Source organism: Parambassis ranga, chromosome 10 (genome assembly GCF_900634625.1).
Source record: "Parambassis ranga chromosome 10, fParRan2.1, whole genome shotgun sequence".
NCBI lineage: Eukaryota > Metazoa > Chordata > Actinopteri > Ambassidae > Parambassis > Parambassis ranga.
This window is the reverse complement of record NC_041031.1, coordinates 15,251,366-15,276,714: the sequence shown is the minus strand read 5'-3', so window position 1 is coordinate 15,276,714 and position 25,349 is coordinate 15,251,366. Positions and strand designations below refer to the sequence as shown.

General features: G+C 41.6%; 4 protein-coding genes across 10 annotated transcripts; 3 read left to right on the top strand and 1 right to left on the bottom strand.

The window, feature by feature from the left end:
* Positions 1-165: 165 nt before the first annotated feature.
* LOC114442429 (uncharacterized) lies at positions 166-1,672 on the bottom strand. Of its 2 annotated transcripts, none has more exons than XM_028415960.1 (7): positions 1,539-1,672; positions 1,387-1,437; positions 1,206-1,316; positions 985-1,120; positions 785-908; positions 566-605; positions 166-459 (listed from the first exon to the last, which is right to left on the bottom strand). In XM_028415960.1, the coding sequence occupies exons 1-7, from the start codon at positions 1,633-1,635 to the stop codon at positions 191-193; spliced, it is 828 nt and encodes a 275-aa protein (XP_028271761.1). In that variant the 5' UTR covers positions 1,636-1,672; the 3' UTR covers positions 166-190. The 2 variants fall into 2 exon arrangements, with proteins under 2 accessions (XP_028271761.1, XP_028271762.1); XM_028415961.1 differs by having other exon boundaries at positions 985-1,072.
* Positions 1,673-3,576: 1,904 nt separating this feature from the next.
* adgrg4a (adhesion G protein-coupled receptor G4a) lies at positions 3,577-12,817 on the top strand. 4 transcript variants are annotated; one of them, XM_028415945.1, is made up of 29 exons: positions 3,577-3,753; positions 3,872-4,011; positions 4,802-5,428; positions 5,574-5,668; positions 5,759-5,817; positions 6,014-6,068; positions 6,205-6,239; positions 6,314-6,462; positions 6,651-6,731; positions 6,854-6,937; positions 7,228-7,313; positions 7,394-7,464; positions 7,546-7,573; positions 7,685-7,707; positions 7,794-7,936; positions 8,017-8,146; positions 8,709-8,815; positions 8,906-9,122; positions 9,200-9,365; positions 9,587-9,739; positions 9,908-10,045; positions 10,131-10,176; positions 10,376-10,479; positions 10,726-10,847; positions 10,933-11,201; positions 11,703-11,805; positions 11,975-12,255; positions 12,380-12,481; positions 12,565-12,817. In XM_028415945.1, exons 2-29 carry the CDS (start codon positions 3,942-3,944, stop codon positions 12,669-12,671), a joined length of 3,651 nt encoding a protein of 1,216 aa, XP_028271746.1. In that variant the 5' UTR covers positions 3,577-3,753; positions 3,872-3,941; the 3' UTR covers positions 12,672-12,817. The 4 variants fall into 4 exon arrangements, with proteins under 4 accessions (XP_028271746.1, XP_028271747.1, XP_028271748.1 ...); XM_028415946.1 differs by having other exon boundaries at positions 3,869-4,011; positions 4,805-5,428; XM_028415947.1 differs by having other exon boundaries at positions 3,869-4,011; positions 6,651-6,713.
* A 735-nt stretch (positions 12,818-13,552) lies between these two features.
* vgll1 (vestigial like family member 1) lies at positions 13,553-16,722 on the top strand. Of its 3 annotated transcripts, none has more exons than XM_028415964.1 (4): positions 13,553-13,724; positions 14,165-14,367; positions 14,437-14,817; positions 15,808-16,722. In XM_028415964.1, exons 2-4 carry the CDS (start codon positions 14,178-14,180, stop codon positions 15,843-15,845), a joined length of 609 nt encoding a protein of 202 aa, XP_028271765.1. In that variant the 5' UTR covers positions 13,553-13,724; positions 14,165-14,177; the 3' UTR covers positions 15,846-16,722. The 3 variants fall into 3 exon arrangements, with proteins under 3 accessions (XP_028271765.1, XP_028271766.1, XP_028271764.1); XM_028415965.1 differs by having other exon boundaries at positions 13,553-13,729; positions 14,455-14,817; XM_028415963.1 differs by having other exon boundaries at positions 13,553-13,729.
* A 3,757-nt stretch (positions 16,723-20,479) lies between these two features.
* On the top strand, positions 20,480-25,261 carry tmtops3a (teleost multiple tissue opsin 3a). The gene is made up of 4 exons (XM_028415956.1): positions 20,480-20,864; positions 22,335-22,663; positions 24,524-24,757; positions 24,833-25,261. Exons 1-4 carry the CDS (start codon positions 20,480-20,482, stop codon positions 25,034-25,036), a joined length of 1,152 nt encoding a protein of 383 aa, XP_028271757.1. The 3' UTR covers positions 25,037-25,261.
* Positions 25,262-25,349: the final 88 nt, after the last annotated feature.

The following is a 25,349-nucleotide window of genomic DNA, read 5'->3' as shown; positions in this document are numbered from 1 at the left end:
TCAATCTTTAGGTGTTATTTAAACTTACAGAAATTACAATTCACTGCAAACCGATTGGTTTCATGATAATTTACGTCTTCGCGTCCCACTCTGTAAATATTAGGTTTGCTTGGTGATCTGGTGATATCATGCAAAGTAGGTCAGAAACACTGTTAGATCCACGGCAACTGTTCCTGAGGGTCTAAAGTGGTCACTTGTTCACCACAGCTCTGTGTATCCTAGCGACTATTTCAGAACTAGGTAGAAGTGCAGCAGCCTGGGCCAGCTGAGGCAGCAGAGTGTAGGTGGAGGTGCGCAGGTACTGAAAAAGGTCCTGGAAGCCACGCAAATGAGCAATGACCTGAGGTGGAACGCCCAGAGACCTCCCCAGTCTCTGCAACACATGGATGTTTTCAGCAGAGTCAAGCAGCAGGGACAAATCCTGGACTGAGTCATAGTCAAGCATGTCAATACTCTGATCTGCAGAGAGTCAGAAGAACAAGGCACACAGCTAAGTTTCAACCAAGCCTGGTGGAATATGACATGGCCCTCCATGTGGTGTATGGTTGCTTTTAAACATGCATACCTTGAGCAATCTCCCATATTGTCTGCAGCTTTTGCTCCATCTGGGGAGGAAGAGTGGAAAAATGGGTAACACCATCTCTCACTCTGGCAAAGTAAGTTATGATATAGTGTGCATAGTAGCATGTTTATATTTGCAGTAGTATCCTGGTAGTTATATCTTCCAGTCAATGGTCAATATGTTTATAAATGTTTTGTATTTTGTGAAATTCATCCCCTATACCTCCTCTCTGGTGAGGCTTTGCTCCTCCTCCTGGGTGTCTTTGTTCTGACTGGAGGGCTTGATGTTGGTGGTGACATTAATCACAATAGATGTAGGATGCATGTCACTCTCATGGCTCGGGCCTCTAGGTAGAGAGGCAGTAAATCCTTATAGTGACTGTTACAGATAAAAGCACACAGACAATGACATCCACACAGTACCTGATAGAATCTTCAGCTGAAACAGACGCAGCAGTAGGATCTGTTGGTGCTCTCTCTGTGTGGATGGATGGTGTGTACTGAAGGTTTGCTGCAGACAGTAGTCCTTCAGGGTCAGAACAGAGCTCAGAAACCTGCTCTAAACATTGCAGTGAGAGTAAATTATTATAGGGTAGTCAAAGAAAGGAAGGAATGGCAGAGATGTCAAACATTTTCAAACTTACTGAACCTCTCAGCAGTCAGGAGGAAAAGCCAAAGCAGTAGAACGATGAGGAAAATCGAGGAAGCTGTTGCTGAACCAATGAGGACCACTGACAAGGTTTCTTCTTTTACTCCTTAAATAAACAGAGGGGCAGTCAGGTCAAATTAAACAGAAAACTAAAAAGAATGTCCAGACTTACTCACTCTTTTCATTGGGTTCTCTGAGATCCCCTTCAGGTAAGGTGGTGGCACTCCCTGTCAGAGAATAACCGTTTTTTCCATGACAAAATCTCTGGAAAATCACTATCAACAAATCAATAAAGTCTTATAACCTGCAGTTTATCTCTGGATCTTACATGTTTTAAAGCGTTGAGCTGTCAAAAGCAAACACTCTTTACGGGCTGTGTCACGGCTGTAACAAGGAACACAGAGCAGCTCCGCTTCCCCGGTCATGCTCCTGAGTTCATAATACCTGTACACACAACCACGTTCAAACACAAGTGTGACTGGTGTTTACACTGGCACTGTGGATGTAACTCACCCTGGGAGACACTGCCCACACAGGGCATCACTGGAGGGGGAGCATGCTGTCTCCACCAGGCGGTTCAGCAGATTGCACCGGGTGCATCTTCTGCAGGGAGCAACACCTGTTTCTGTGCTGAACGTCCCGTCTTCACAAGGAATACAGACCCCGTCCCCACCGTCTCCAAAACCACAGTCCTGACAACGACGTGCAACACAGTGGTGTGAAGCAGGGAACACAGCAAAGAGACAAAAGCTACAAAAGCTACAAAAAAGTTACCTCGGAAAGCTGTTCTCCAGACACACACACAGGACATGCCACACATGTGCCATTAGAGTGTAGGAACTCTGTCTGATCACAGCTGGGCTCAGAGTGCACCAGCACACACCAAACCTGCAAATGTACACACTGAAAGTTGGATTCCTAATCATACTTCATTCATTCATTACTTTTACAAGATTTAAGTACTTTTAGAAATTAGTAAAAAATGGTAATGTAATGTGTGACTTACCATGAGCAGAGCACCATGAAGACAAATGTCTAATCTTGGTAAGTCCATCCTCTCTATGGTGTTTGTAGCCTGGTGTCTTTGATGCACACAAAAAAGGCAACCTAAAAAAACGTCACACTCACAAATGGTGAGTGTTACTGTCAAAGGCAGCAGAAAAACATAAAAATGTTAAATTATTATTATTCAGTAGTCAGTGTATCTCTGAGTGTGGTTTTGCTTGTCTACGCGTTTTTCCCAAATTGGTGAGCACCAGTGGGAAAGCTCTTTGGGAATCCCCCCCTTCATCATGTCATGTTATGACGCAGGAGAGGTTTCCCATCTAGGCTATCTAGGCATGGACCAATGAATACCAGCCCCCTCCTCACCAACACCACCACCACCACCTCCACCACCACCACCACCACCTGGGCACCGTACGTCACACCTTGTCTTCTCATGTTCTCTCAGGGGCACCTGCTTTTCTTTGGCTCCGGCCTCTCAGCCGGGTGTGGAAAGGGACCAAAATGCATGAATGAGACCCTTGTTAACAAAATCTGCTCACAACAACAACACTCTGTTTGTGTGAATGTGTTAAAAGGCTGGAATAAAATCTTAAATACTGCTCCCGCTGCCACCCTGCTGAAGGAGAGACTCCTGTTTTCAATTGTACAAAAAGGAGAGGAAATCCAAGGCAATTATTAGTTTGAGCACTAGGTGGGAGTGTGGCTCCAAAGACAAAACAAATAAAAAGTCTCTGTTTAAACCATTTTATCACCCTTACAGGATATTATAGAATAAATAGGAGGAGTCTAAAGGCTTGAAGGGAAGCTGTACTCTGGACTTGTGTAACCTTCAGGTCTGCAGCTGAGAGTCAGAGAGACGTGGTGCTCATTCCTCACACAGACAAGTTAATTAAATTTGTTTAAGCAGTTATCACTTGAGGATAAAGCAGAGGCCTATTATTTTGACTCATAGTCTGATGTATAGAACACACACACACATAAGCATCATAATCCTGTTGGCTCAGTGATATGAAAATGTTTGATAATTATTTGTTTGTGTTGTGCAAAAAGTTGTTTTTTTATTTCAGTGACAAATCTCACAGACACATCCTCATCAACTCTAAACATAACCCTTGTTATGTATTGCAACAAACCACTTTGATACTATCACAGTGGGGGTCTTCTACACAAACAGTGTTTCAGACTATTTCCCAGAATTCTTTAGTCTTCCATTGAACTGTTGTTAGAATACACATTGATAAACCTTTATTGAACCAGAGCTAATGGGAGAATTTCTCTGTCTTACTTTTGCTCCGGTGTTGTGTTGTCGTGGGTTTAAGATTATCATGTTTGTTAGTTATGTTTATTGCGGGTGATTAATGAGTAACGGAGGGAACTGAAGGGAGAGGGTGTGGAGGTCTTCGTATAGAGTAATAAAGTGACGCCTGCTGGCAGTCTTATGGCTCAGACAGCTTCTCGCTGCTTCATGTTGGTTACTGAAGTTCTCACGAAATCATTTCGACATCTGATCTGAACATTTCAAGGAGAAAACAATGGTGAGTCTTTGTAACATGCATATATTTGGTTAATAATTATGAGTTAATCAGCGCTGTGTGTGTGTTTTTTTCTCAAGGTGAATGCAAATGAAAATGTTTTCTTGTTGTCTATCAGCAGATGACCACCTGAGTGGAACAGAAAGTCCAGTTTTGTTCTATTTTGTTGTTGTTATTGTTTGCTTGCTGCCATGACCTCCATCAGACGCCTGTCCTCTCTGACCATCTGTGTGTGCCTGCTGATGTCAGTATGCCCTCCAAGTAAGACTCAGTCATTTTAAAGTGCTTTGCCTAACAGAGCAAAAACAAAGACTGTAAATACAGCTGTTAGTTGTTGTTTTTTGTGTGTGGGGGACAGTTTAGAACATACCTGAACATACAGAATAATTTACTAGTGTAACATTTTTTGCAACATATTTACTAGAGGTATGCGAAAATATTGATACTATATCGTGCTTTGTGATAGTATATAGAGTCTCAGTCCTTCCATGCAAAGATACTCTCACCACCTGAAATAGTGCAACAATGCTGGATGCTTTTACGTACTACAAATATCAGACTGTGCTCACTATAAAACTTGCTATGTTTGAATTTTAAAGTCAATTACAATGAGCAATGTTTACATAGCTAAGCATCCTCTTGTGTTAGTAGCTGAGACAATGACGGGTCTGTTTTTAGTCACCATTGCCACGCCTTTATCATTTGCTTGTTGGTATGATGTGCTGTTGCTATGGATGTGGTTCTGATCATCACAGAGGGTCACATTCATTCTTTGGCATAATTAGTTTTTAATCATTTTAAATTAGCTACATAATAAGTGGATTTGCATGGATGATAATGTGGATAATAGGGCCCTGGTTTCTCCTGCTGCACTTGCAATGCAGCAGGTTGGAGTATTGGACTATTACTGTAAAAAAATGCCAATTATATTGTTTGGTTTATTGTGTTATAAATATATGATAATACAATGATTGAGACACATGCGTTTTTTTATATATTGCCATAGTCCTAGATTTTATGGTTGTTTAACTAGCTTTACTCTTCATTTCAGCAGCCTCTGCCAGCAGCAGCCTTTGGGGGAAGAAGCTGCAGTTTAAAGGCCTTCCATGTTTGTGGCAGCTACACCCAGAGGCCGTGGTCCCGGCTCTGAAGGAGCTCAGCGTATGCATGCTTATAAAACGCAGCATTTCAACAAAATGGACGGGTTTTGTTTACAAAGCTCCTGGAGAACGTCGGATAGAGCTGGGCCTGGAGGGAACTGGTGAACACCTGACAGCATGGCTGTTTGGAGAAGAGTTGAAATGGGCAAAGAAACTCGAGGTACTTAAATGGTACTCTGTCTGTCTCACCTGGTCGGGCCAAAGTCAGCGCCTGAGGATCTATGTGAATGGAACCCCACTGAATGCAACACGTCTCCATCCCAACCTGCCCCAGCACCTGTCACCAAACGGCACTCTCACTATAGGGGTGTCTCATCATGTGAATGTAGATGGTGACGTGAAGCCAGACAATAGCAAAAGCCTGGTTGGTGAGATCAGTGTGTTCAGGATGTGGGACAGAGAGTGGAGTGCTGAGGAGCTGAAGAATCTGAGCTGTGCAGAAGGGGACGTGGTGAGCTGGGACCTGCAGCAGTGGAAATATGACTGCGCTCCTGTGCTTGACAACAACCTGCACTGTGGTAAATGACCTCTCTCTGTATGCACGTAATGTAGGTGAGAACTGAATGACTCATTTACTCCAGTTTAAGGTCAAAAAGGGCAGAGCGCACATTCCTAATGTTCAGCAGCTGGGCTGGTCTTATATTCTTCTTTCTTACTTTCTAGCATGGTCACACTACAAAATCAACATGGAGGTTACGGACCACTCAACAAATCCAGGTTGCTGTTCAGTGTCCCTGGAGGAAATCACAAGACACTGGGTATAAAGAGATGAGTACAATTAGTCCGACTTTTCTAATCTAAAAATCATACAAACCTTCTTTGGCTTTTTTTTGTCTTTTTTTAATCAGCTGGGGAGCATTTTCTCTCCCAATGTCTCGGTCCACTCGGTCTTAGTGTCATCACCAAGGTAACACATTTTTTTCTAAGTTATTCATGTATTAGGAATAATGGCCTAACTACTGAAGCCTTAGTGTTTAGGTGTGATTCCCATGCTGTAGTGTGAGATAATCTTGGATAATACAATATATTTTTTATACTTATCAGAACAGCTGAACTGGGAAACACTCCTGTCTGTAATATCTGTTATCTGTGTTCTCATACAGCCAGAGATGCCATGTGGTTAATGATTCTGCTGCTCTACATGCGCAAGAACTCCAGGTACACGCCTGTCCAGAGTTTGATTTTCCACGGCAGATTAGAGAACAAATAAAAGACTTCTTTAGATGGAAACAGTGTCATATGAAGGCAGTGAGGTCAGTTCTGAGGCAATGTGTGTGTGTGTGTGTGTTTTTAGGAATGGACAGTCTTAAACTCCACAAGTGACTGCTGGTAAGATGAGTTTAAAACCCATAAAAATAAGAGATTAAAACCAAACTAGATGTAACACTTGTTTGTACCCCCAGTTTCAGCTGTGAAGCCTACATACATGTGAATCCTGCCACTGATGTACAGGTGGTTCAGTCAGACATAACCAGATTGTTGAGTACGACCTTCTTTGACAGCATCCTCAATATGACAGTTGACCCTGATACCATCAGCGTCCTTCCTGTGGGTGAGTGCGCACAGTCCTGCAGAAACATGTGGCAAGCACTCATAGTCATGTCTTATAAGAGAGATCAACATTATAATTCATTATCGTGCATTGAAAAAAACCCAGCAGAAACATGCAATAAAACATGTGTGGGTTCAGATGTGTGACTGTTCATACTATTTTATTTTTCTTTGAATGTGTTTCTTCAGAGTTCTTTCCTGTAGTGACAAAACTTCCCCCCACAGTGAGCACTAAAGGTGTCACTTCATCCGGTGAGCACAACAGCCAAAGTAAAACAACAAATCCACCATAATTTAATGCAATAATACCGATTTAATTTTATAATCACGTGCAGTAATCTGTGGTCTGACATTTGAAGGATTTCTTGTCTATGACATCCTGTAATTTACAGACACAGATCCAACACAACATCTGCCGGTTGAACCTACTGATGTATCAACGACCAGAGATCCTCTGGATTTCAATCAAACTGCAGGTTAGTTCACATCAATCATCATCATCTGTTCATCCCCATAAACTAAACTGCAGTGCAACAACATAATGTGGTAAAAGCAACACTAAACAGCCACATGTTCAAAGAGAGAGCATGTTCCTCTCTCTGACATATTGACCCGACCGGGATCAAGTCCTATAGCTTGTTTTAGAACCACTCTGATTACCAGTGTATTAAATTAAACATTTTAAAATGTGTAAAATTTGTCTTTTTTTAATCATGTGTGTTTATGTGTAACATAAGGCGGCTCTGCTGTGTTTTCACCCCTGCAGTTGGACCTGATACCTTCTTTAGAGTCAATGTGACCTTAACTCTGACAGGCAGTCCAGCAGAACCAGAATCTGCCATTGAGAAATGGGTAAGAAGCAGCACTTAATACACCTTTATACGAAACAAAAACACACTAATAAACACTTCTTCTTTGGGGTAAAAAAACAGCTGGTAGATCAGCTGGAAGTGAATGACACCATGTCTGTGTTGAATCTCATCGTCAGAGAGAACGTCGGCAGGTGCGTGCCCCCTGTCTAACTCTCCACTGCATGTTGTTTTTAATATCTGTCATACACCACCTCACCTGTAATGTTTTACAGGAATGTGGAGCATTTCTCCGATTTGATGGTGAGTATGTGCGCAATTGCAGCATATAGAAAACATGTAAATTAATATCAGTATCAATACATATGAATGCATCTATGCATAAACCACATTGTCTGGATTCCTTTTTTTCAGACTTCAATTGAACAGCAAAAACAGTAAGTGACTACAAATATGGAGAAGTCATAGAAACCTAACCTTGCTTTGTGATGCTGCGCTGCTAATATTATGTTTATGTCAACAGATATTACTGCATCTTCCATGTTCAGGAATACAACATTTATAGTGTGTCAGAAACAGAAAATTTGATTAATGCTGCCCTGATGTCAAAATATGAAGATGGATCCACTGTAATTCAAACTATACAACTGAGGCTCAAACACATAGGTGAGTCATATGTCTTCATAAAAAAGGTGAATAAATCTGAAAGCGTGCCATATATATATTCTTTATATATATTTTTTCAGTGCCTGAAAACTGCCCTGAAGAAACCACGTCAACCATCTATGGGCAATACATCTGGCCTGAAGCATTTCCACAGGTCAACCAAGAAATTGGATGTAGAAAACCCAGATCAGAGAGAGCATACAGACTTTGGTGAGACACGAGCAGCTCCCTTTAACTCAATGTGGACAGATGTCATAAAAACAGCTTATCATGATGGAGATAAAACACCAGAACCGGGATTATCTGACACAAAATAAGGTGTCTTTGCAGTCATGGCAAGGCATTGACACTTACCTGAGTCTAGGTTTGGTGTAAATAATAAAATAAGTGGAGGAAAAACTGGCGGTGCTGTGAATTGTTTCCATAGAGACAATGCAGCAAGACAGGAAAAAAACCCTCAGTTACAGTCCTGACGAGTCCTCCTATGCTGTGTGCAGACTCTTACCCCACTGTAGAACAAAAATCAATTTCCTTTAAGTGTATTATTAGTTTAATGAAGGGATTTAATCATCATTTCCCAATAGCAATATCTCTGAGGCAACAGTGGCTGAGTGATATCAGCCTGATGGACTCTGGAACACTAATGCTTCACCCATCAGTGTATCAGAGGGGCATCAGAGACTCCCAAAACCTCTACCAACTTCCTCCATCTCCTCCATCATCAATATATTTTTTGTATTCTTTTAATGTTGATTCTCTTTTCTCTTTTCAGCAAGTTAGATCCTGAAAATGACACGACCAGCTGGGGCCCCCCAAATTTTACAAACTGCCAACAAGTTGTGATGATATCAGACCTCGACAACGTTACAGTCACCACAGGTGAGAGGATCAGTCACAGTCACAGTGGTTCGTTTAGTCATTGCTGTAAAGCTGCCAAATATTAACACCAGTCGTAATGATTGTTTCCAGGTAATGCAGCAGAGGTCGTGGACATAATCCAGGACCTTGTCCAAGCTGAGTTATCTAACAATGAGGAGCTCTCGTCCCCCCAGCTGGACTCTGTGATGGAGAAACTCGGTGAAGTGGTTGACATAAGTCTCATCCAACCTGCAGTTGGAGCTGGTATTGTGGATATCGTAGCCAATATCCTGCTATCCAAAACGAACGTCTCTCCAGTGGCTAACACGTAAGAAGAAAAAAAGAGGTGTGATATAACCTGCAGTCCTGTTTAAATGTTAATCTTTGTCTTTTGTCCTCTGCAAGTGTGCTTAATCTGACAGACAGAATGGGCCACAATGTGGATTTCCAGGATAAATCTATGAGTCTGACAGCTCCCTCATTGGCCCTTTCAATGGTTAACGTCAATCCAAATGCATTCAGCGGCCTCACCTTTGGAGTCACCACCGAGTCACCAACCAACCACCCACAGGTAAGACACTATAAACCATATAACAGAGGGGGGATTAAGAAGTTTATGAGCTGTTGTGAGACAGTTTCCACAAAGGAAAGAAATGCTGTTGCATGAACATCCTTGAGCCGCTGTAAAGTGATAGAAGCTGTGGCCTCAAGCACAGCACATTTATCAGGTAATGGAGCAAGGCTCCGTGTTGCTATGCAGTGAATCAGTGTTACCGTACTTTTCTCTCTCAGGTGTTTGTCAGCCAGAGGTTTGAGAGTGATCCACTGCCTTACACCAACGCTACTATCTCTCTGCCTTCTGCACTGGACAGCTTTTTCCCTCCTGGTGTGAGAAATTCAACTCGTGTTCAGTTCCAGTTTTATGGAACGGGTGACCTTTTTCAGGTAAAGACACGTTGTCGGTGTGTGTCATCTTGTTGTTTTGTTTATTGTTTTTTTTTATCACTCTCTTCTTCTTTAGAGAAACTTCTGTATCATATAAATGTAGGATTTCTCCTGTCATTTATCATCCTGCTTACAAACATTTGAATCACCTCTTTTATTTTTTAACAGGACCCCTGGTTATCCAACGCAACACAGAGCAGCTGGACATTAAACTCTTTTATAGTATCTGCCAGCATCAATGACAGCCACGTCGTCAATCTGGAGGATCGAGTGGTCGTGACCTTCAGACATCAAAATCGCAAAAGGGTGAGAAAAATGAGCGATTTTTAAGTCAGTTACATAAATGTCTTGTCTGTGACGCTGACAGCACCGTCATTTCTCCTGTTTATAGCCAGAAGATGAGGTACAATGTATGTTTTGGGATTTTCAGAAGAATGGTGAGTTCATTTGATTTTGTAAGTGTACAGTTGGATTTAATGTGACTGAGCCACTGTGTACTTTTTAGGATGCGGTGAGATCAATAAATGGTCTTTAACACAGGAAGCTGGTTGTCTGTTGATAAGAAGGTTTAATGAAACTCTGTGTGTGTTTCTGTCTGTCTGGCTCTGTGTGTGTGTGTGTGTGTGTGTGCGTCAGGTGGGCAGGGCGGTTGGAACAGCAGCGGCTGTGTAACCCAAAGCATTTCTTGTTATCAGACCAGCTGTCTCTGTAATCACCTCACGCACTTCGCTGTGCTCCTGGTGAGTCACTGCTTGGATTTTTTTTTTTAATAAATAAAACCTGGGAACAAACTCCCCCCAAGCACCAACATACTGTGTGCAATCTGGTCAGTTGTTGACTGTTTATCTGCCAAGATGCTGATATTTAAGCCTCTGTGTGTGATATTTCACATGGATTTATTTTGCTGTAACATCTTGCACTTCTGCTAAAGTGGTGCCAATATGGTCGCTTTCCTTTAATGTCAATATTTTCCTATTGTATTTAAGGATGTTTCCAGAACGCCCATCAGTGGAGCTGACAGCCGGATTCTGACAGTGATTTCATATCTTGGTTGTGGTGTATCCTCCATATTTCTGGGCATCACTCTTCTAACCTACCTTCTTTTTGAGTAAGCTTCCACACCCAAAACATCACATTACCACACAATAAAAGGTCAAAGACCTTTAACTTTAAACGTTTATCTGGCACTCCAGGAAGCTGCGTCGTGACTACCCATCTAAGATACTCATCAACCTGTCAGCAGCACTACTGGGCTTGAGCATGCTCTTCCTTCTAGACTCTTGGCTCTCATCCTTCTCCAACTATGGCCTGTGCATCGTCACCGCTGCAACACTCCACTACTTCCTTCTGGCTTCATTCACCTGGATGGGCCTGGAGGCTGTACACATGTACCTGGCGTTGGTCAAAGTCTTCAACACATATGTTCCATCCTATATTCTAAAGTTCTGTGCTGTAGGATGGGGTAAGACACAAAGTTTCTTTGCCTTTAAAGGTGTAAATATTTTGGTGTGGGATACATCCAGAGTCTGGCCACCTTGCTGCGGGGGCCAGATTTCAGCGTTTTGTGTTGTCTGATGCCAGGGACGGGGATGTGTAAAGTGTGTGTGAGGAAAGATAAGCATAATAGGTCTGTGTGAGGCTGAAAACAGATCACAACCTCATTATCCCTGCTCTCCAATGGTCCACATGCTTTATTTTCTCACATGAGTGTGCTAGATGCTACATTGGTCCCATCCTGTGGTACCAATGATGGATGGCAGTGGTTGGTCTACATGCTAACTTTAATAAGAGTGAATATATCTGCCATTTCTGTTGATATATTTCAATATTTAAGCATCTTATAAATTCACAGTTTAATTGGCTAATCGGCTGATTCAAATGTGTTGTGGTGTTTTAATTTGGTGATTTGTTTAGCTTGAATCAGACTGGGTAGCATAAATGTGGATGTTTTGTGCCCATACAGGTCTTCCTCTGGTGATTGTTGGCCTGGTGCTGGCTATAGATAAGGATGCATACGGCAACTCTGTGCCCAAGGATGCAGTGGTGCTTCAGTCCAATGATCCATTGTAAGTACTGCACCACCAGAAACAGCTGAAACAGATGCTAGGAATGTAATTATGGCAAATGAAACTGTACCTAATGAAAATAACAATCTTTCGCTAAGTTTGAGAATGACAAAGAAAATAGGTGTTTATTATGTGATGATCCATTGTCTCCCTCTGACTCCTGTGACAGCTGCTGGCTGCAGGATGACATCTTCTTCTACGTAACAGTGGTGGCGTTTGTCCTTCTGGTCCTGTTGTGCAACATTGCCGTGTTCACTGTGGTTCTGATCCAGATCAGAAAGATGAGGGCCAATAAGCCATCATCAAAGATCCACAGCTCCCTGCACGACCTGAGGGCAGTGGCCAGTCTCACTGTCCTGTTAGGTCTGACGTGGTTGATGGGATTTTTTTCATTCGGGCCTGGTCGAATCGCCATGATGTACCTGTTCTCTATCTTCAACACTATGCAGGGTAAATACGGGAGCATGTTGTGGCTTATTTGGCAACATGTTTTTTCCACAGTTATGGTCTCATTAAAAATGATCTGTATCATTGTGATTGTTGTGTGTCTGTCTTGCTTTTACTTTCCCTACAGGGTTCTTTGTGTTTTTGTTTCACTGTTTGATGAAGGAAAATGTGAGGAAACAGTGGAGAGCCTACTTGTGTTGTGGACGTTTCAGACTCAGTGATTACTCAGGTAATAAAGTTTGTTGACATTTGACATATTGAGGTTTAATATTTCAGGGTGAACGATCCTTTGTTTTTCTCTTTCTTGTTCAGACTGGAGCCGCTCTATGACTGTAGGTGGTCGCAAAAAGAACCTTGTTAACTCGGATTCAGTATCTTCGGAAAACACCTCCTCCACTAACCCAACATCTGGCCCCTGACACCTCCTAATTCAGCAGGATATTCTTACCACCAGGGGGCATGAGTAATCCTCCAGATGAGCAGCTCTTAAAAACTCAGTCCCAAACAGCATTCATAAACATTCCTTATTTAAAGAATAAAAGTCTTCATACTTCATCTTCACATACCCACTGTACAGATGCTTGCTTAAAGAATATGTAGTGTTTTTTATATATAAGCAATTAGTAAATTTATTGTTGTATGTATACACAACAATTACATGTTACACAAATACTCCGTTTTAATACAGTGTAAAGGTTCATGATGTCTCCTTTGAGTCTTTCATTTCAAATAATAAGATGTACATTTCATAATAAAAGGTTCTTGTAAGATTTGATGAAACATTTTGCGTGATTTTAGTTTTAGGAAGTTTAAGGTGCAGAAAATAAATCACATTTCACTTCAATAATAAGAGCAATTTGTGAAAATGTAAAATATTTAAAGTAATCTAAAATATTTTATATTGCACTTTATTCATTTTAATAATAATGCCCAAAATCTAAAAAATATATAAAAGAGTACATCTAAAGTAAAGAGCCTGAGCACATAGATTATTTTTGTTTATTAAACCATAAATACTAAGTAATGTACTTTTCCATGTATCACAAATAATTAAATAAGTTAAAAATAAAACAGACGATGTGTTCTTTTATATTGTAGTGTCTATCATGTTTTAAATAAAATAAGTGGCGCTCATCATCCCATCAGAGTGACTGTAAAACTTTATGACAGTGTGAATGAGGAATGTCTTTATAAGTTAACTTTCAGGTTCTGGAGAAACTTGCAGGTTAACATTCTGTTCATAGTTGTCTGTGTTCATGAGGCATCACACGCCCTCGCACACTAACCAGAGTCTCTGGAAGCTCTGCTGTTGAAATGTTTGGTCTGTAGAGGAAAGAAGAATCTATAACTCTGATGATCAAACTGGGAGAACGTGACGTTTTTTCCAACAATTCTGGCTAGTGCTCATTTTTAATTTGATCAACTGGTCAATGCACAGGTGCCCCTCCTGGTCATCTTTGATCAATTATCAGGTCAGGTAAGACAAGCAACTTACTTAAAATATACTGTGGGTCACCACCAAAGTTAGAAGTTCAGTTCAATGTTTTGAACACACACAGTTTTTAACTTCTTTATAGGTGTTGAGTTAACTTTACTAAAAACATAACAATCATTGATTTAAAGTTTTTTGAGTGCAAATATATGCAATCTATTTACATTAAGTCTCCATTTTATTACGTCTACCATCTGACAAATTGTAAACTGATTTAAATTCAGACAATTCTCATGATTATCACAATTATTCTTTTTGTCCTCCATCATTCTTTGTGTTCATTATAAGCCATAAAATGCATCTAAATAAAAAGGCGGACACAGTGAGAGAATTATCAATACATGCAACTAGTTCAAACCTTAAAAGGTGTGACACACCAAAATGATCAATATTTTCTGATGATCCTGTGTTATCTTGCAGTCACGGCTGACCCATGGAGGACAGTACAGACAACCCAATAGCTGTTAAGGTGGAGGGGCACTCTCAGAGTGTCATTCTCACTTATTTCACAGGAGACATCAACAGCATGGTGGACGCTCACTTCTCTCGTGCTCTCCGAAAGGTCTGCAAGGCCAAACCCCCAGCAGCAAAGACAAAGAAAATCCGTAAATCTGTGAAACTGGGTAAGCACAGAAACACAGAAGCACTGTGTGAAACAATGACACTCAGTCACACTCCTCCTCACTGCACAGCTCCTTGTCCCCCCACAGAGGACAGCAGTTCCTGTCGGGGCAGTGCTGCCGGCTCTTACACAGAGCCACAGGTGCCACCTGTAGCTGGCCGTCTCCTCAGCGAAGACGCTCCTGGCACCTGGCACTCTTTCCCTGCCAGGACGGGAGGAGAGGGCCCAGCGTTCCCATCCATCACATACTCCCTGTCCCCAGAAGGGTTGAGTCTTACTGGACAGCAGTATGCCACGTCTCTGCTCCACCTGCTGCACAGTGACCGGAGCGAGATGGGATCCAGTGTGGCCTCCAGTGTGGCCTCCACCTCCAAGCCTGAACTGCTTTCCAGCTGGACTGTCCCTCAAGGATTTAGAGAGTCCGTGGACCCTGCTGTCAGCTTTGAACCTGGTAATCCTGCATCTTTACAAAAACCTGCAGCCAGTGAATTGAAATTACCTTAAACTTAAGGTTTGAAAGGAACATTTTCCCAGCTAAATATTTAATATATAGAGTTAGTCCTCTGGGGTTCAGGAGGATATGTCTCTGTGGTTGTATGAAGTTGCTTAAAATGTATTTCACACATATTACTACATATACTACAAGTAAAGACTCTCTGCCTTTGCCACAGAGTCGTGCAACCTGAAGGGCAAAACTATCGAGTTGGGGCCTCATTTGCGGCTTAACCATTTGCTAAATAATGTTACTTCCTCGCTGTGTTTTGGCCCTCAGGTAATTCACTTACCAGTTTGTGCAGTAAAGCACTGCATAAATCAGCTGAGCTGAGAGACAGCCAAAGGGGTAGCTTATGAAATCACATCAATCATGTTAAGTTTTATAGTCACTTTCAAAACAAGCATTATTGGGAACAGTAATATCTTAATATCATATGTCATTTTACACCTGGTTTGTATTAAACCTCAATTAAAGTAGTCAGCATGCCGGTTTGCAGGAGCTTTTGATTTTGACGCCTGAACCAAAACAAAGCACAGGTTAAAAACAAAAGCAATATTCTGATAGAAGCTTTAACCTATTTAATGAAAATCTGGGTCTGAGGTTGTGTTTACCATTCACCCATTTGCCAGCTTGACGTTTTTTAGAGCGTACTACACCACATCCTGTTTTCTGGACTTACCTACAATAGACCTGTTGTGTTACTTTTGTTTCATGTGTAACAATATCTCATGATTGTATTATTACAGCTGAAGTCAGTCAGGAGCTACTTAGATATGTAGATATGTGCCTTTTTTCTTGGTAAGACAGAAGGAACTAAAACTATTCGAATAATGGATGTTATTCTGAGAAATGCGACTTTGTGGCCAGAAAAAAAACACAAATTTATTCAAGGAGTGAGTCTTTATTGTGTGTGTGTTTAAAACGTCTCTGTATTTGTCTCCTCAGGACACCGTCTGGAAAAGAAGGACCTTTACTGGTACTGAGGAAAAAGAGATGGAACTCAACAGCCTCAACCACACCACATACCTGTAGCTGTGTAAAGCCTCCTGTTCCCGCTAATAGCTGTTTTTTTTTCCTTGACTCATCAAACAGGCCACCAGCAGGCTTGCATTCTGCCCCCACTGTCTCGGGTTGTCAGTACAATGACCTCAGCAGCTCAGCATGTACTCACTGGTTTCTAAAATGGAACACGCTCCTGGAAAAACCGGTTCTTCAACTCTGTCATTCCTCCTCTTGATCTTCGAGCGCTGTATATATGCTTACTTTGTGTTGGAGTTAAAAGGGCATGAAGACATGAAGAAAAAGTGACTTTATAATGGCGATTTTTATAGGACACATGGGCCAGTATTAAAACTGAATATTGTGAGTGTACAGATCTGATGTAAAATAGGAAAATTATCTGTCTACTGTCCATCTGGAAAGGTTGTGATTGATGTCAGGAGGTTTTTATATGTGAAAACAAACTAAAAACTGAAGAAGAAGAACAGTGAAGTTACATTATTTTAATGTTTTTTTGAAAATATAATAATCTGCACTTAAAATAAATATCTAACCAGTCAAACAAGACTCAAACATCCCTCAGTCTTGAACAGAGACAACTATAATATTTTATGTACATAATGTGAAAAGATATCCAGGTCACACTTTTAATGTGACTGAACCATAACCAGTAAAATGAACAATACTGACACCTGCTGTTACGTATGATACTGCAGTCTACATGATAGACTTTTAATATACTAACACCTTAAGGGGATTTAATCTGTGGCGACATACTCATTTATGATGCATATTTTATTTATATTTTATCTTCTGGTTAAGTAAATTGTTGATTATTGATGTGATTGATTAGTGATTTGTCATTAAAATGTCCACCTTATAAATTAAAGAAAGGTTTATGTGCTTTAAAGGGAAATTAAATGTTACCATTTGCTGACATATATCCATTACTAGATGAACATTTCTATGGAGACAACAGTCTCAGATTACAGCATCCACTGCATCCACACAGATGGAGGAGTATCTTTGCCCAGGGTAGATTATTGACTGGCACTGTGTTTCTTCCCATCTGGCACTGTATTATCAATGAATGGATTATCAAATAGGCATTCTGGATGCTGTTTCTACAAGAACCATGAAACCCCGGATCAAAAGCAAAACTGTGCAATTTGTAATGCATGTATAAGTCAGAAACGGATTGTGCAATTTGGTATGAAGATATGAAATGATATGATATGATATACAAGAACAACAGTGTGCAATTTGAAAGTAAGAGAAACCTAAACCTTGTGCAAAACCTTGTGCAGAACGTGTTCCTTACAACAGTGAGTCTGTGTTATCTCTGGCACAGAGATGAGGTGTTGTACAGTCTTACAGCATGAGGCAGGAAAGATATCCTGTAGCTCTCTGTGTGACAACGAAGCTGTCACACACAGTTTCAGTGAAATTTCTCAACAACGATTAGATTTGTAGACATTTGTGTTTTGACATATTAGCATGGTGATGCTAACTAAACCTAGCCTTAGTCCTTTATTTACGTTGATATGACATCGATATAAAAGGCGTCTTCTAAGCTAATGAAAACAGTGATTCTTAGATTATTAATACATTTCCCCTCCGTGTCAATGTCTGTATGCCACCATCAGTACTCAAATTGATTGATTGATTGTGAAATGTTGATTTTTGCCACAAATGTCCCTGACAAACACCAACCTGTTGCTCTTTTTTTCATATGCAACCCTATGCAAAGGTGGCAGGCTAAACGATAAAACCAGTTCAGAGTTGCTGTGTATTATATTTCCTACAAAGGTGGAGGCCTAAAGGATTCATAGTGCCTCTGTTACTCACACAGTGCCTAATATAACGTGACAGTGGAAGAATAGGCAGCACATACAGCCCTACAGTTTAATAATGTCAATTTTTCATATGCTAATTTGTCCTTTTAATATGCTGGAAACTTGCAGATGGTATTTATAATATTATCATAATTAAAGCATTATAACAAATTAACTGTTTTGAATCTTATTACAGCAGTATCATTCAGAGGTATTTCAGCAGAACAGTAATATAATCTCACTCAGAAGCTATCTTTGTGTGGTCTTTGTGGGGGATTTCATTGGTATTTGGCTGAAGTGATTTAATTTGCACAGTCTATTATTAATTTATCTCCACACTCTCTAACCTTTCCTTCCATATCAGCCAGTTCCTTCTATTGATTTGCTCTGTGTGCACACCCTGTTGAAAATATTCAGTGTGATCTTTGCACTTAAAGACAACAGAGGAAGAATATCACTCAGTCCTTTTGAATTTTACTACATGATGCACATGGTATGAAAAAGAAAATTATTTTCCAGCATTTACAAAAAGTTAGTTAAATTTAGTTTATTTGTTAGTTTTGATTCATCTTGATTAGTACTTTCCTCCAAAATGTATTTAAATCAGCTACAAATGTAAGAATAGGTTTATTTTTATGCACATGCATGTAGATAGAACAGAATAGAATATACTTTATTAAGATGTATGCATTATTCAAACCTATTTTTTGAGGTCAGTTAGAGGGGATTTGTGACCCTGCTACAAAACTGTCCTGTTTTGAGTAGGATCATGAAAATTGGCACACATTTGCATCACCCCAAGACACACAAAAAGGTCTCTTGGACGCCCTCCAAACCCAACAGGAAGTCTGCCATTTTTAATTATTTGGTCATTTTTGGCAATTTGTGACCCTGCTATAAAACTTTTCACGCCTCACGTACTTCATTCAATCCAGCTAAAATTCACTGTGTCCACTCAGGACACCATAGGGAATAGACGCATTCCAAAACTTTTTCAGAAAGTGTTACGGTGTGGCGGGGGGTGGCCTCAAAGTTGACCATTCACCATTACAAAGGAACTCGCTGTATTTTCTGCAGTACCACCCACATACTTCATGCAATGTGGACAAAATCTTACAGTACTGCTATAGACCCAAGTCTGAACAGATATATATGCTAACAGGATGATTCGGTCATAGCGCCACCTACTGGCAACAGGAATTTTCTCTTGTAAACGTGTGTTTGCTGTACATCTCTAGAAATGAGAGGAGAGCAGAGGGGAGACTGCATTGGCCCCGCGGATCGCAAGGTGTGCGAGGGCCCGCAATGCGGCTTGCAGCTTTAATTAACTTTGTTTCATAAGGCTCACATGTGGTCAGTGCTGAAAAAAAGTAGATTTAAATGAATGTTTGAGGCTTCCATTCCTGTTTGGAAGAAGACGGAGGAGGACCAGCAGATGATTTGCATCATCAGATGTGGATTTAGTAGCCATGCAGGCTTGAAACTGTAATCAAACTGCAAGCCAATGATGCAGACTGCAGAGCGTGTAAAGGCGCTACACTGTGGGCTCCATCACAGCAGTGCAGATGTACAGAGATCTCCATCACACCTGCAGTGTCAAAGAGCAGAGTGACGTCAGTCCTTATGTACTGTGAGGTATGTGAGCAGCTGGCTTGCTCCTCGCTGAAAGTCCAAATGCACAAACAGGAATAAAAAAAAAAACAACAGAATGAAGGAAGGAAGACAAAAACAAGTGTTTGTAACTGATCAATGCTAAAACAAAGACACAGCTTTAAAACTCCGGGCAGCAGGGTGTGTTGGCCAGCTGTGGTGTGTGTTTAGCTGAGCATGGATGCCTTCTGATGACTTCTTTGTGGGTCCAAGAATAATTAACAAAAGGAGGAACAACAGAGAGCAGAGACCTGAATGGTGTTTGAATGGAGGAGCCATTCTTCACACTTAGGCAGGAGTAAAATCTCTGGTAACAGTTTTATATATATACACATCATTTTATATATATATATAAAATGATGTTTAGATTTCCACTATACTATAGAACTGAACACTTAGTATGAGTTGCTTGTTGCTGCTGTCATTTGTTTGCCGCACTAGTTCCAGTGATTCTCTTGGCTGCCTAACCAAAACAGTTTATGTAATTTAAATAGAATAAAACACTGGAATGGTCCTCATGAGCTATTGTGGACGGTGGTTTATTGTGTGGAGGGATGTGCAGCAAAGAAAACGCTGAATAGGTGTGAAACTTTCTTTGTGCTTGCTTGAACCTGCTGCATGCAGGGCACTCTGGCACAGAAAACAGCCAAATGAATGTGAAACGCACAGCTTAGCAAAATCATGCAACAAATGGTTGTATTTTTGGAGTGGAACGCCTGGAGTGATTTCTTCAAATGTGGCTGGAAAATGTGAACTTTATTTCACTTAAGCTGGCCTCTATCTGCCGTGAAGAATCATAAAATGGAAGTGGATGGTTGAATCAGCAGCGCGCCTTGAAAGGCACGGCAGCTGGATAACTCTGAATTTGAAGGATTTATTCTGTTTACACAGACCATTGTGATGGAGAGGACTCATTATAATAACTTAGGGGAGTCTAAGAAAGAGAGAAGACACCAGTGTGTGTGTGTGTGTGTGTGTTTCAGAGGGAAGGGGGTGGGTGTATATATTACAGGAGTGTAGGTATAAAGAAGTGCACAGGGCGCACTCAACTCTCTCCACACTCTAATACCAGTGTCGTCCCGGACCTCTGCGGCGCTGTGCCCAGCTCCTCTGCGGCTCCTCCTCCCACTGCTATGGTCGTCTACATCAGCGGTTCCAATTTCAGCACCACAGACAGCTCTCTCTCCGGCTTCAGTTTCGGCACCAACGCCACCCTGCGGGATGCCACGGCGCCCCAGAGCCCCGGTGGGCTTAGCCGGACCGGGCACACGGTGGTGGCAGTGTGCCTGGGCTTCATTTTAGTAGCGGGGGTCTTCAACAACTTTTTCACTCTGCTCGTGTTCGTAAAGTTTCGCTGCCTGTGGACGCCCATCAACCTCATCCTGTTGAACATCAGCCTGAGCGACATCCTCGTGTGCGCCTTTGGGACACCGTTCAGCTTCGCTGCGAGTCTGCACGGCAGGTGGCTCATTGGAGAGTACGGCTGTAAGTGGTACGGGTTCGCCAATTCACTGTTTGGTGAGTGAGCATGTGTCAGGAGAGACATGCAGTGATGATTATTATTAAAAGCAGAGGATTTTGTTTAGTTCAGGGAGTTCTGGTCAAACAAAGTAAAAGTAAAGTAAAAATAAATCATTTTTTAATGTATACTTAAATACAAATAATATTAATAAATAGATTTTTAAATTAATATTAATAGAATGCAATATTCAAAAGTAGATAATCTGCTTGTTTTTTCATTATTGACATCATAAGTATGTTAGTGTGTTTTCCATAACCAACAACATAGTTCAATAAAATTAGTAGATTAAAGTTGACTCATAACCTGTAACTGTATTGAAAATCTGAGCTATCCTTGTTTTAAACCAATACTTTATCAATGCAGGGTGGAGACTGAGGACACAAATAATATCCTGCAGTCACTGCAAATATTTATTTATTACTAAAACATTAATCAACTTATCATTCAGGCTTCTGTGACCTGTGAGGCAAATGTTCAAACAATTCCCGATCTAATGTGAAAAGTAGTGTCTAAGTACTAAAATAAAGCACTTCTCTGGACATTTCATTGCTTTTTCCAAGCCGGTTCTGTCAGTAAATGAGTTTAATAATCCATGAATGCACCACACCATTTCCTGTCAGCACCCAAACCTTGACATACAACTACTGCATGTGATGCTACATAGGCAGCCAATGACAGTGACAAATAGTACTGATGCATCCAGTTCACCTGGTGTCAAGGTAAGGATGACTGGCATCCAGCATGCCATTTGATGGATTTAATTCAGTGTGCACCCTTTGAACTCTTCAGTCCTGATACCAACCACCCCCACTGTGGTGCTCCACGACAAACAAACACTGCAGGCTGTATGTAAAAGCCGTAACCACAGTGGAAGGCTTTGCTGCTACTGTGTAAGAGTTTCCATCAAAATGCGTTTCCTGTTTGTGCTCTTCATGTTCAGAAAAAAAAGTTGCATAATTTTGTAACCCTACTGTTACAGAGGGCATTTTGGGAAAACAGCTGTGTAAAACAAAGATGGACTTACAAATAAAACCCACAGTATCATAATTAATACATATGTTAATTTATGTGTTTGTAACCTGACATGAGCTAATTAGCACTAACCTGAGGCATCAGATTTCATGGCAATCCATTAATAGTGAAAACTGCAGGGATTGAAAATGCCCTTACAGATTACAGAATTAATGAATTACACAAATTATGAACCTCACCGTGGAGGAAAAATCTGCTTGTGTGTGATGATGTCTGTTCAAAATAAATGATGAGCAGTTAAAAGTAAAAGTCAGCATTTGAACCTGCAGACTCTGCAGTCACAGAGCTGCTCCTCAGTGAGTACAGGCAGTCATGTCTACACTGTAATTACCCAGCTGATTTACAAAGTACATTCAGTACATGTTTCTGTCTAAAACCTGTTAAACAAGCCCCCCTTCTACTCTTTTTGCTGTCCCCTCTTCTTGCTTGTTAAGGAATTGTGTCCCTGGTGTCGCTGTCCGTCCTCTCCTACGAGCGCTACACTGCCGTGCTGCACTCCTCTCAGGTCGACATCTCAGACTTCAGGAAGGCCTGGATGTGTGTCGGAGGATCCTGGCTCTACTCCCTCCTTTGGACATTGCCACCACTCCTTGGCTGGAGCAGCTACGGGCCAGAGGGTCCCGGTACCACTTGTTCTGTCCAGTGGCACCTTCGCTCCCCAACCAGCGTCTCCTATGTGTTGTGTCTCTTCATTTTCTGCCTGCTGTTGCCTCTGCTGCTCATGGTCTACTCCTATGGACGAATCCTGGTCACCATTAAGAGGGTAAGTTTGTAGACTCCAATAGAAATCCAATGAAAACAGATGGCAGCTCAGGGTTAGATCTCTTATTGTCATACTTGTCTTTCCCTACGCACAGCTTCATTGTCTCACTGAAATCAGTGTGAGTGTAGCTGTCACATCACATTTTCTTATCTGTCAGTATTTCTGAGAGTAAACAAAACACATATGGCACAGATTGCATGAGTTGAGCTGTAATTTTCTCTGGGTAACGATGTCAGTGCCTCCTCTCACCACATCCATCTGCTCAGGTATCAAGTCTTAAGTAGTTTTGTTAAAGTGGACTCTTGGCTGTCCTGAGACATAAAGATTGTGGCTCAGAGGTGGAGTGATGGCTGTCAGATATCTACTAACACCAGCTCCCATGTTTCCAAGGTAATTTCAAGCAGCATCAAGCCAGATAATCCTGGAAACCCCATGATCTGTGTTAACAATCACAGAATCAATTCATCCAGCAGGAGGAGAGATGGGGTAGTGTCTCCAAGGGATTCAGAGTCCTGCTCTGTTTCTGAGGCCAACAACACTCCCCCACCACCCTCTCCCCTTTCCAGTGACTCATGCCCGACTCTTGAGAAGCTTACATAAACCTGCCAGTCACACCAGTAATTGCTAATTAAGGGCCCCCCGTCGGTGTTAGGTTCCTATACATTGTTTCTTCTACTACTTCTATGAATCCACCTATGAATCATCTACGAGGTATTTTTAGATCATTGAAGCAACCTGTTACTATTGGATACCTGGTTATGTAAGCACCTCCATTTTTTTAAACTCCCAGGGGCAGAACAGGGGCTGTGCGGACTTGATTACTGTACCAGTGAACTGGGGCTAAGCTTTGCACTGAGCGCCTCGCTGTGGGCTTTTCTTAGAAACAGAGCAATCTGTCTGCAGATCCTTCGACTGGCTTCTCAAAGGTGACTGAAGCTGACACGTCAAGAGGAATGATGACATTTATATCAACAGCATCAGCGTGGATAAAGCTCTGCTTTTTCCACTCTCTGCATGACGGCATCACATCTAGATTGCACCCACACTTTACTGTTTACTACTATCTACTGTTACATAACTATGAATTAAGAATGGATTTGTTCATTCATTTATGACACTGAAATATGGCAAAATTTGTCAAAGTTGAATTCTATGTGATGCTTATGGAGATAAGGCAACAAAGGACCTGACTTAATATCACGTATGGAGAGGTGTAATTGAGTTTGTGACACATGCAGTTCAATTTGACAGAAAGTCCACTTCTGAAGGCCTGCTTTTACAAAGCACACATGCTTATTTATTTACAAGGCCCCATGATGAGCATCACAGTGGTAATTACACTCTGAAGTGTCCAAGGGGGATGTGAAACCAATCCTGTGGAGGTGACAGTCACCACGGACGTGATGTGGGCCAAAGCACTTGGCTTAGCTAATTTTAGCCACCATGGGCCGCTCCTCAGAGCTGAAGGGATGATACAAGAAAAAGTGCTGCTTCTGGCCAAGCTTTAATTAACTTAAGAGTGATGATTATAATGTCAGTGTTTGTAGCACCTGATCAGAAAGCAGCAGATATCCTCTAGGGGGGTCACATGTTTTTGAACATTGGTGTTTTTGCTCATTTTACCTTGTACTGCCTTTCACCCAGTGAAGATGGCCGCTCAGTGTTCCCAGGTTGGCTCATCATGTGTATTGAAGTGTATCGGTGGGGGTAAAGCTTGATGCTACCACTGGATGGCACCAGAGGAAGACATTATCCAATGCTACACCTGGGATATGCTGTGTGGTCATAAATCACAGGAGAAAAGCAACAAATAGAATCAAAATTAAATACAGTTTTTTTTTGCATCTTTTATGTATTTAGGTGGGTAAGATCAACCTGAGGGCAGCTCAGCACAGAGAGCAGCACATTCTGCTGATGGTGGTGTCCATGGTGTCCTGCTACATGCTGTGTTGGATGCCCTACGGCATCATGGCTCTGATGGCCACCTTCGGCAGGTCGGGACTGGTTACTCCCATGGCGAGTGCTGTGCCCTCCATCCTGGCTAAGTTTAGCACCGTTATCAACCCCATCATCTATGTGTTCTTCAACAACCAGGTGAGACAACACACTGCAGTCAAAGAGACTGAGTGTCCTGGGACTGACCAGTGTCTGTTTTGTACCTTTTTGTAGTTTTACAGATGCTTTGTGGCCTTTGTGAAGTGCAGCGGGGAGCCTGTGCAGGGAGAGGAGCAGCCCACACCGAGGACACAGTTGTCAGGTTTCTTCCACAGACAGACCTCCCTCAGCTCTTCACCGCCTCAGGTCCCCAGAAACACTGCGCTCTGCAGCCGGCTCACTGACCACCACACCCTCTATGTACACTACACAGCATGAAAAACCTTTTCTTCATCTGACTGACTGACTATAAAAAACATTTTTCCTGCTACCTAACTCTCAACTAAAGTTGAATCTTTAAGGTTAGAATTTGAACTCAGTGAAATGTGGTTCAGCCTCTGTTATTTTAATCAATGCGCAATGACCTTTCACATATGCAAACATCAGTGTACTGAATATAATTTGGATAAATGCCAACCCTACCGGGTTGAAGCTGCTCTGAGGTTTCTGTAAGAACATGTGTACATCCAGAGAGGTAAAAAAATATCTATAAATGTCTGCAAGAGTTTACATAAAATAAAATCCAGCCACC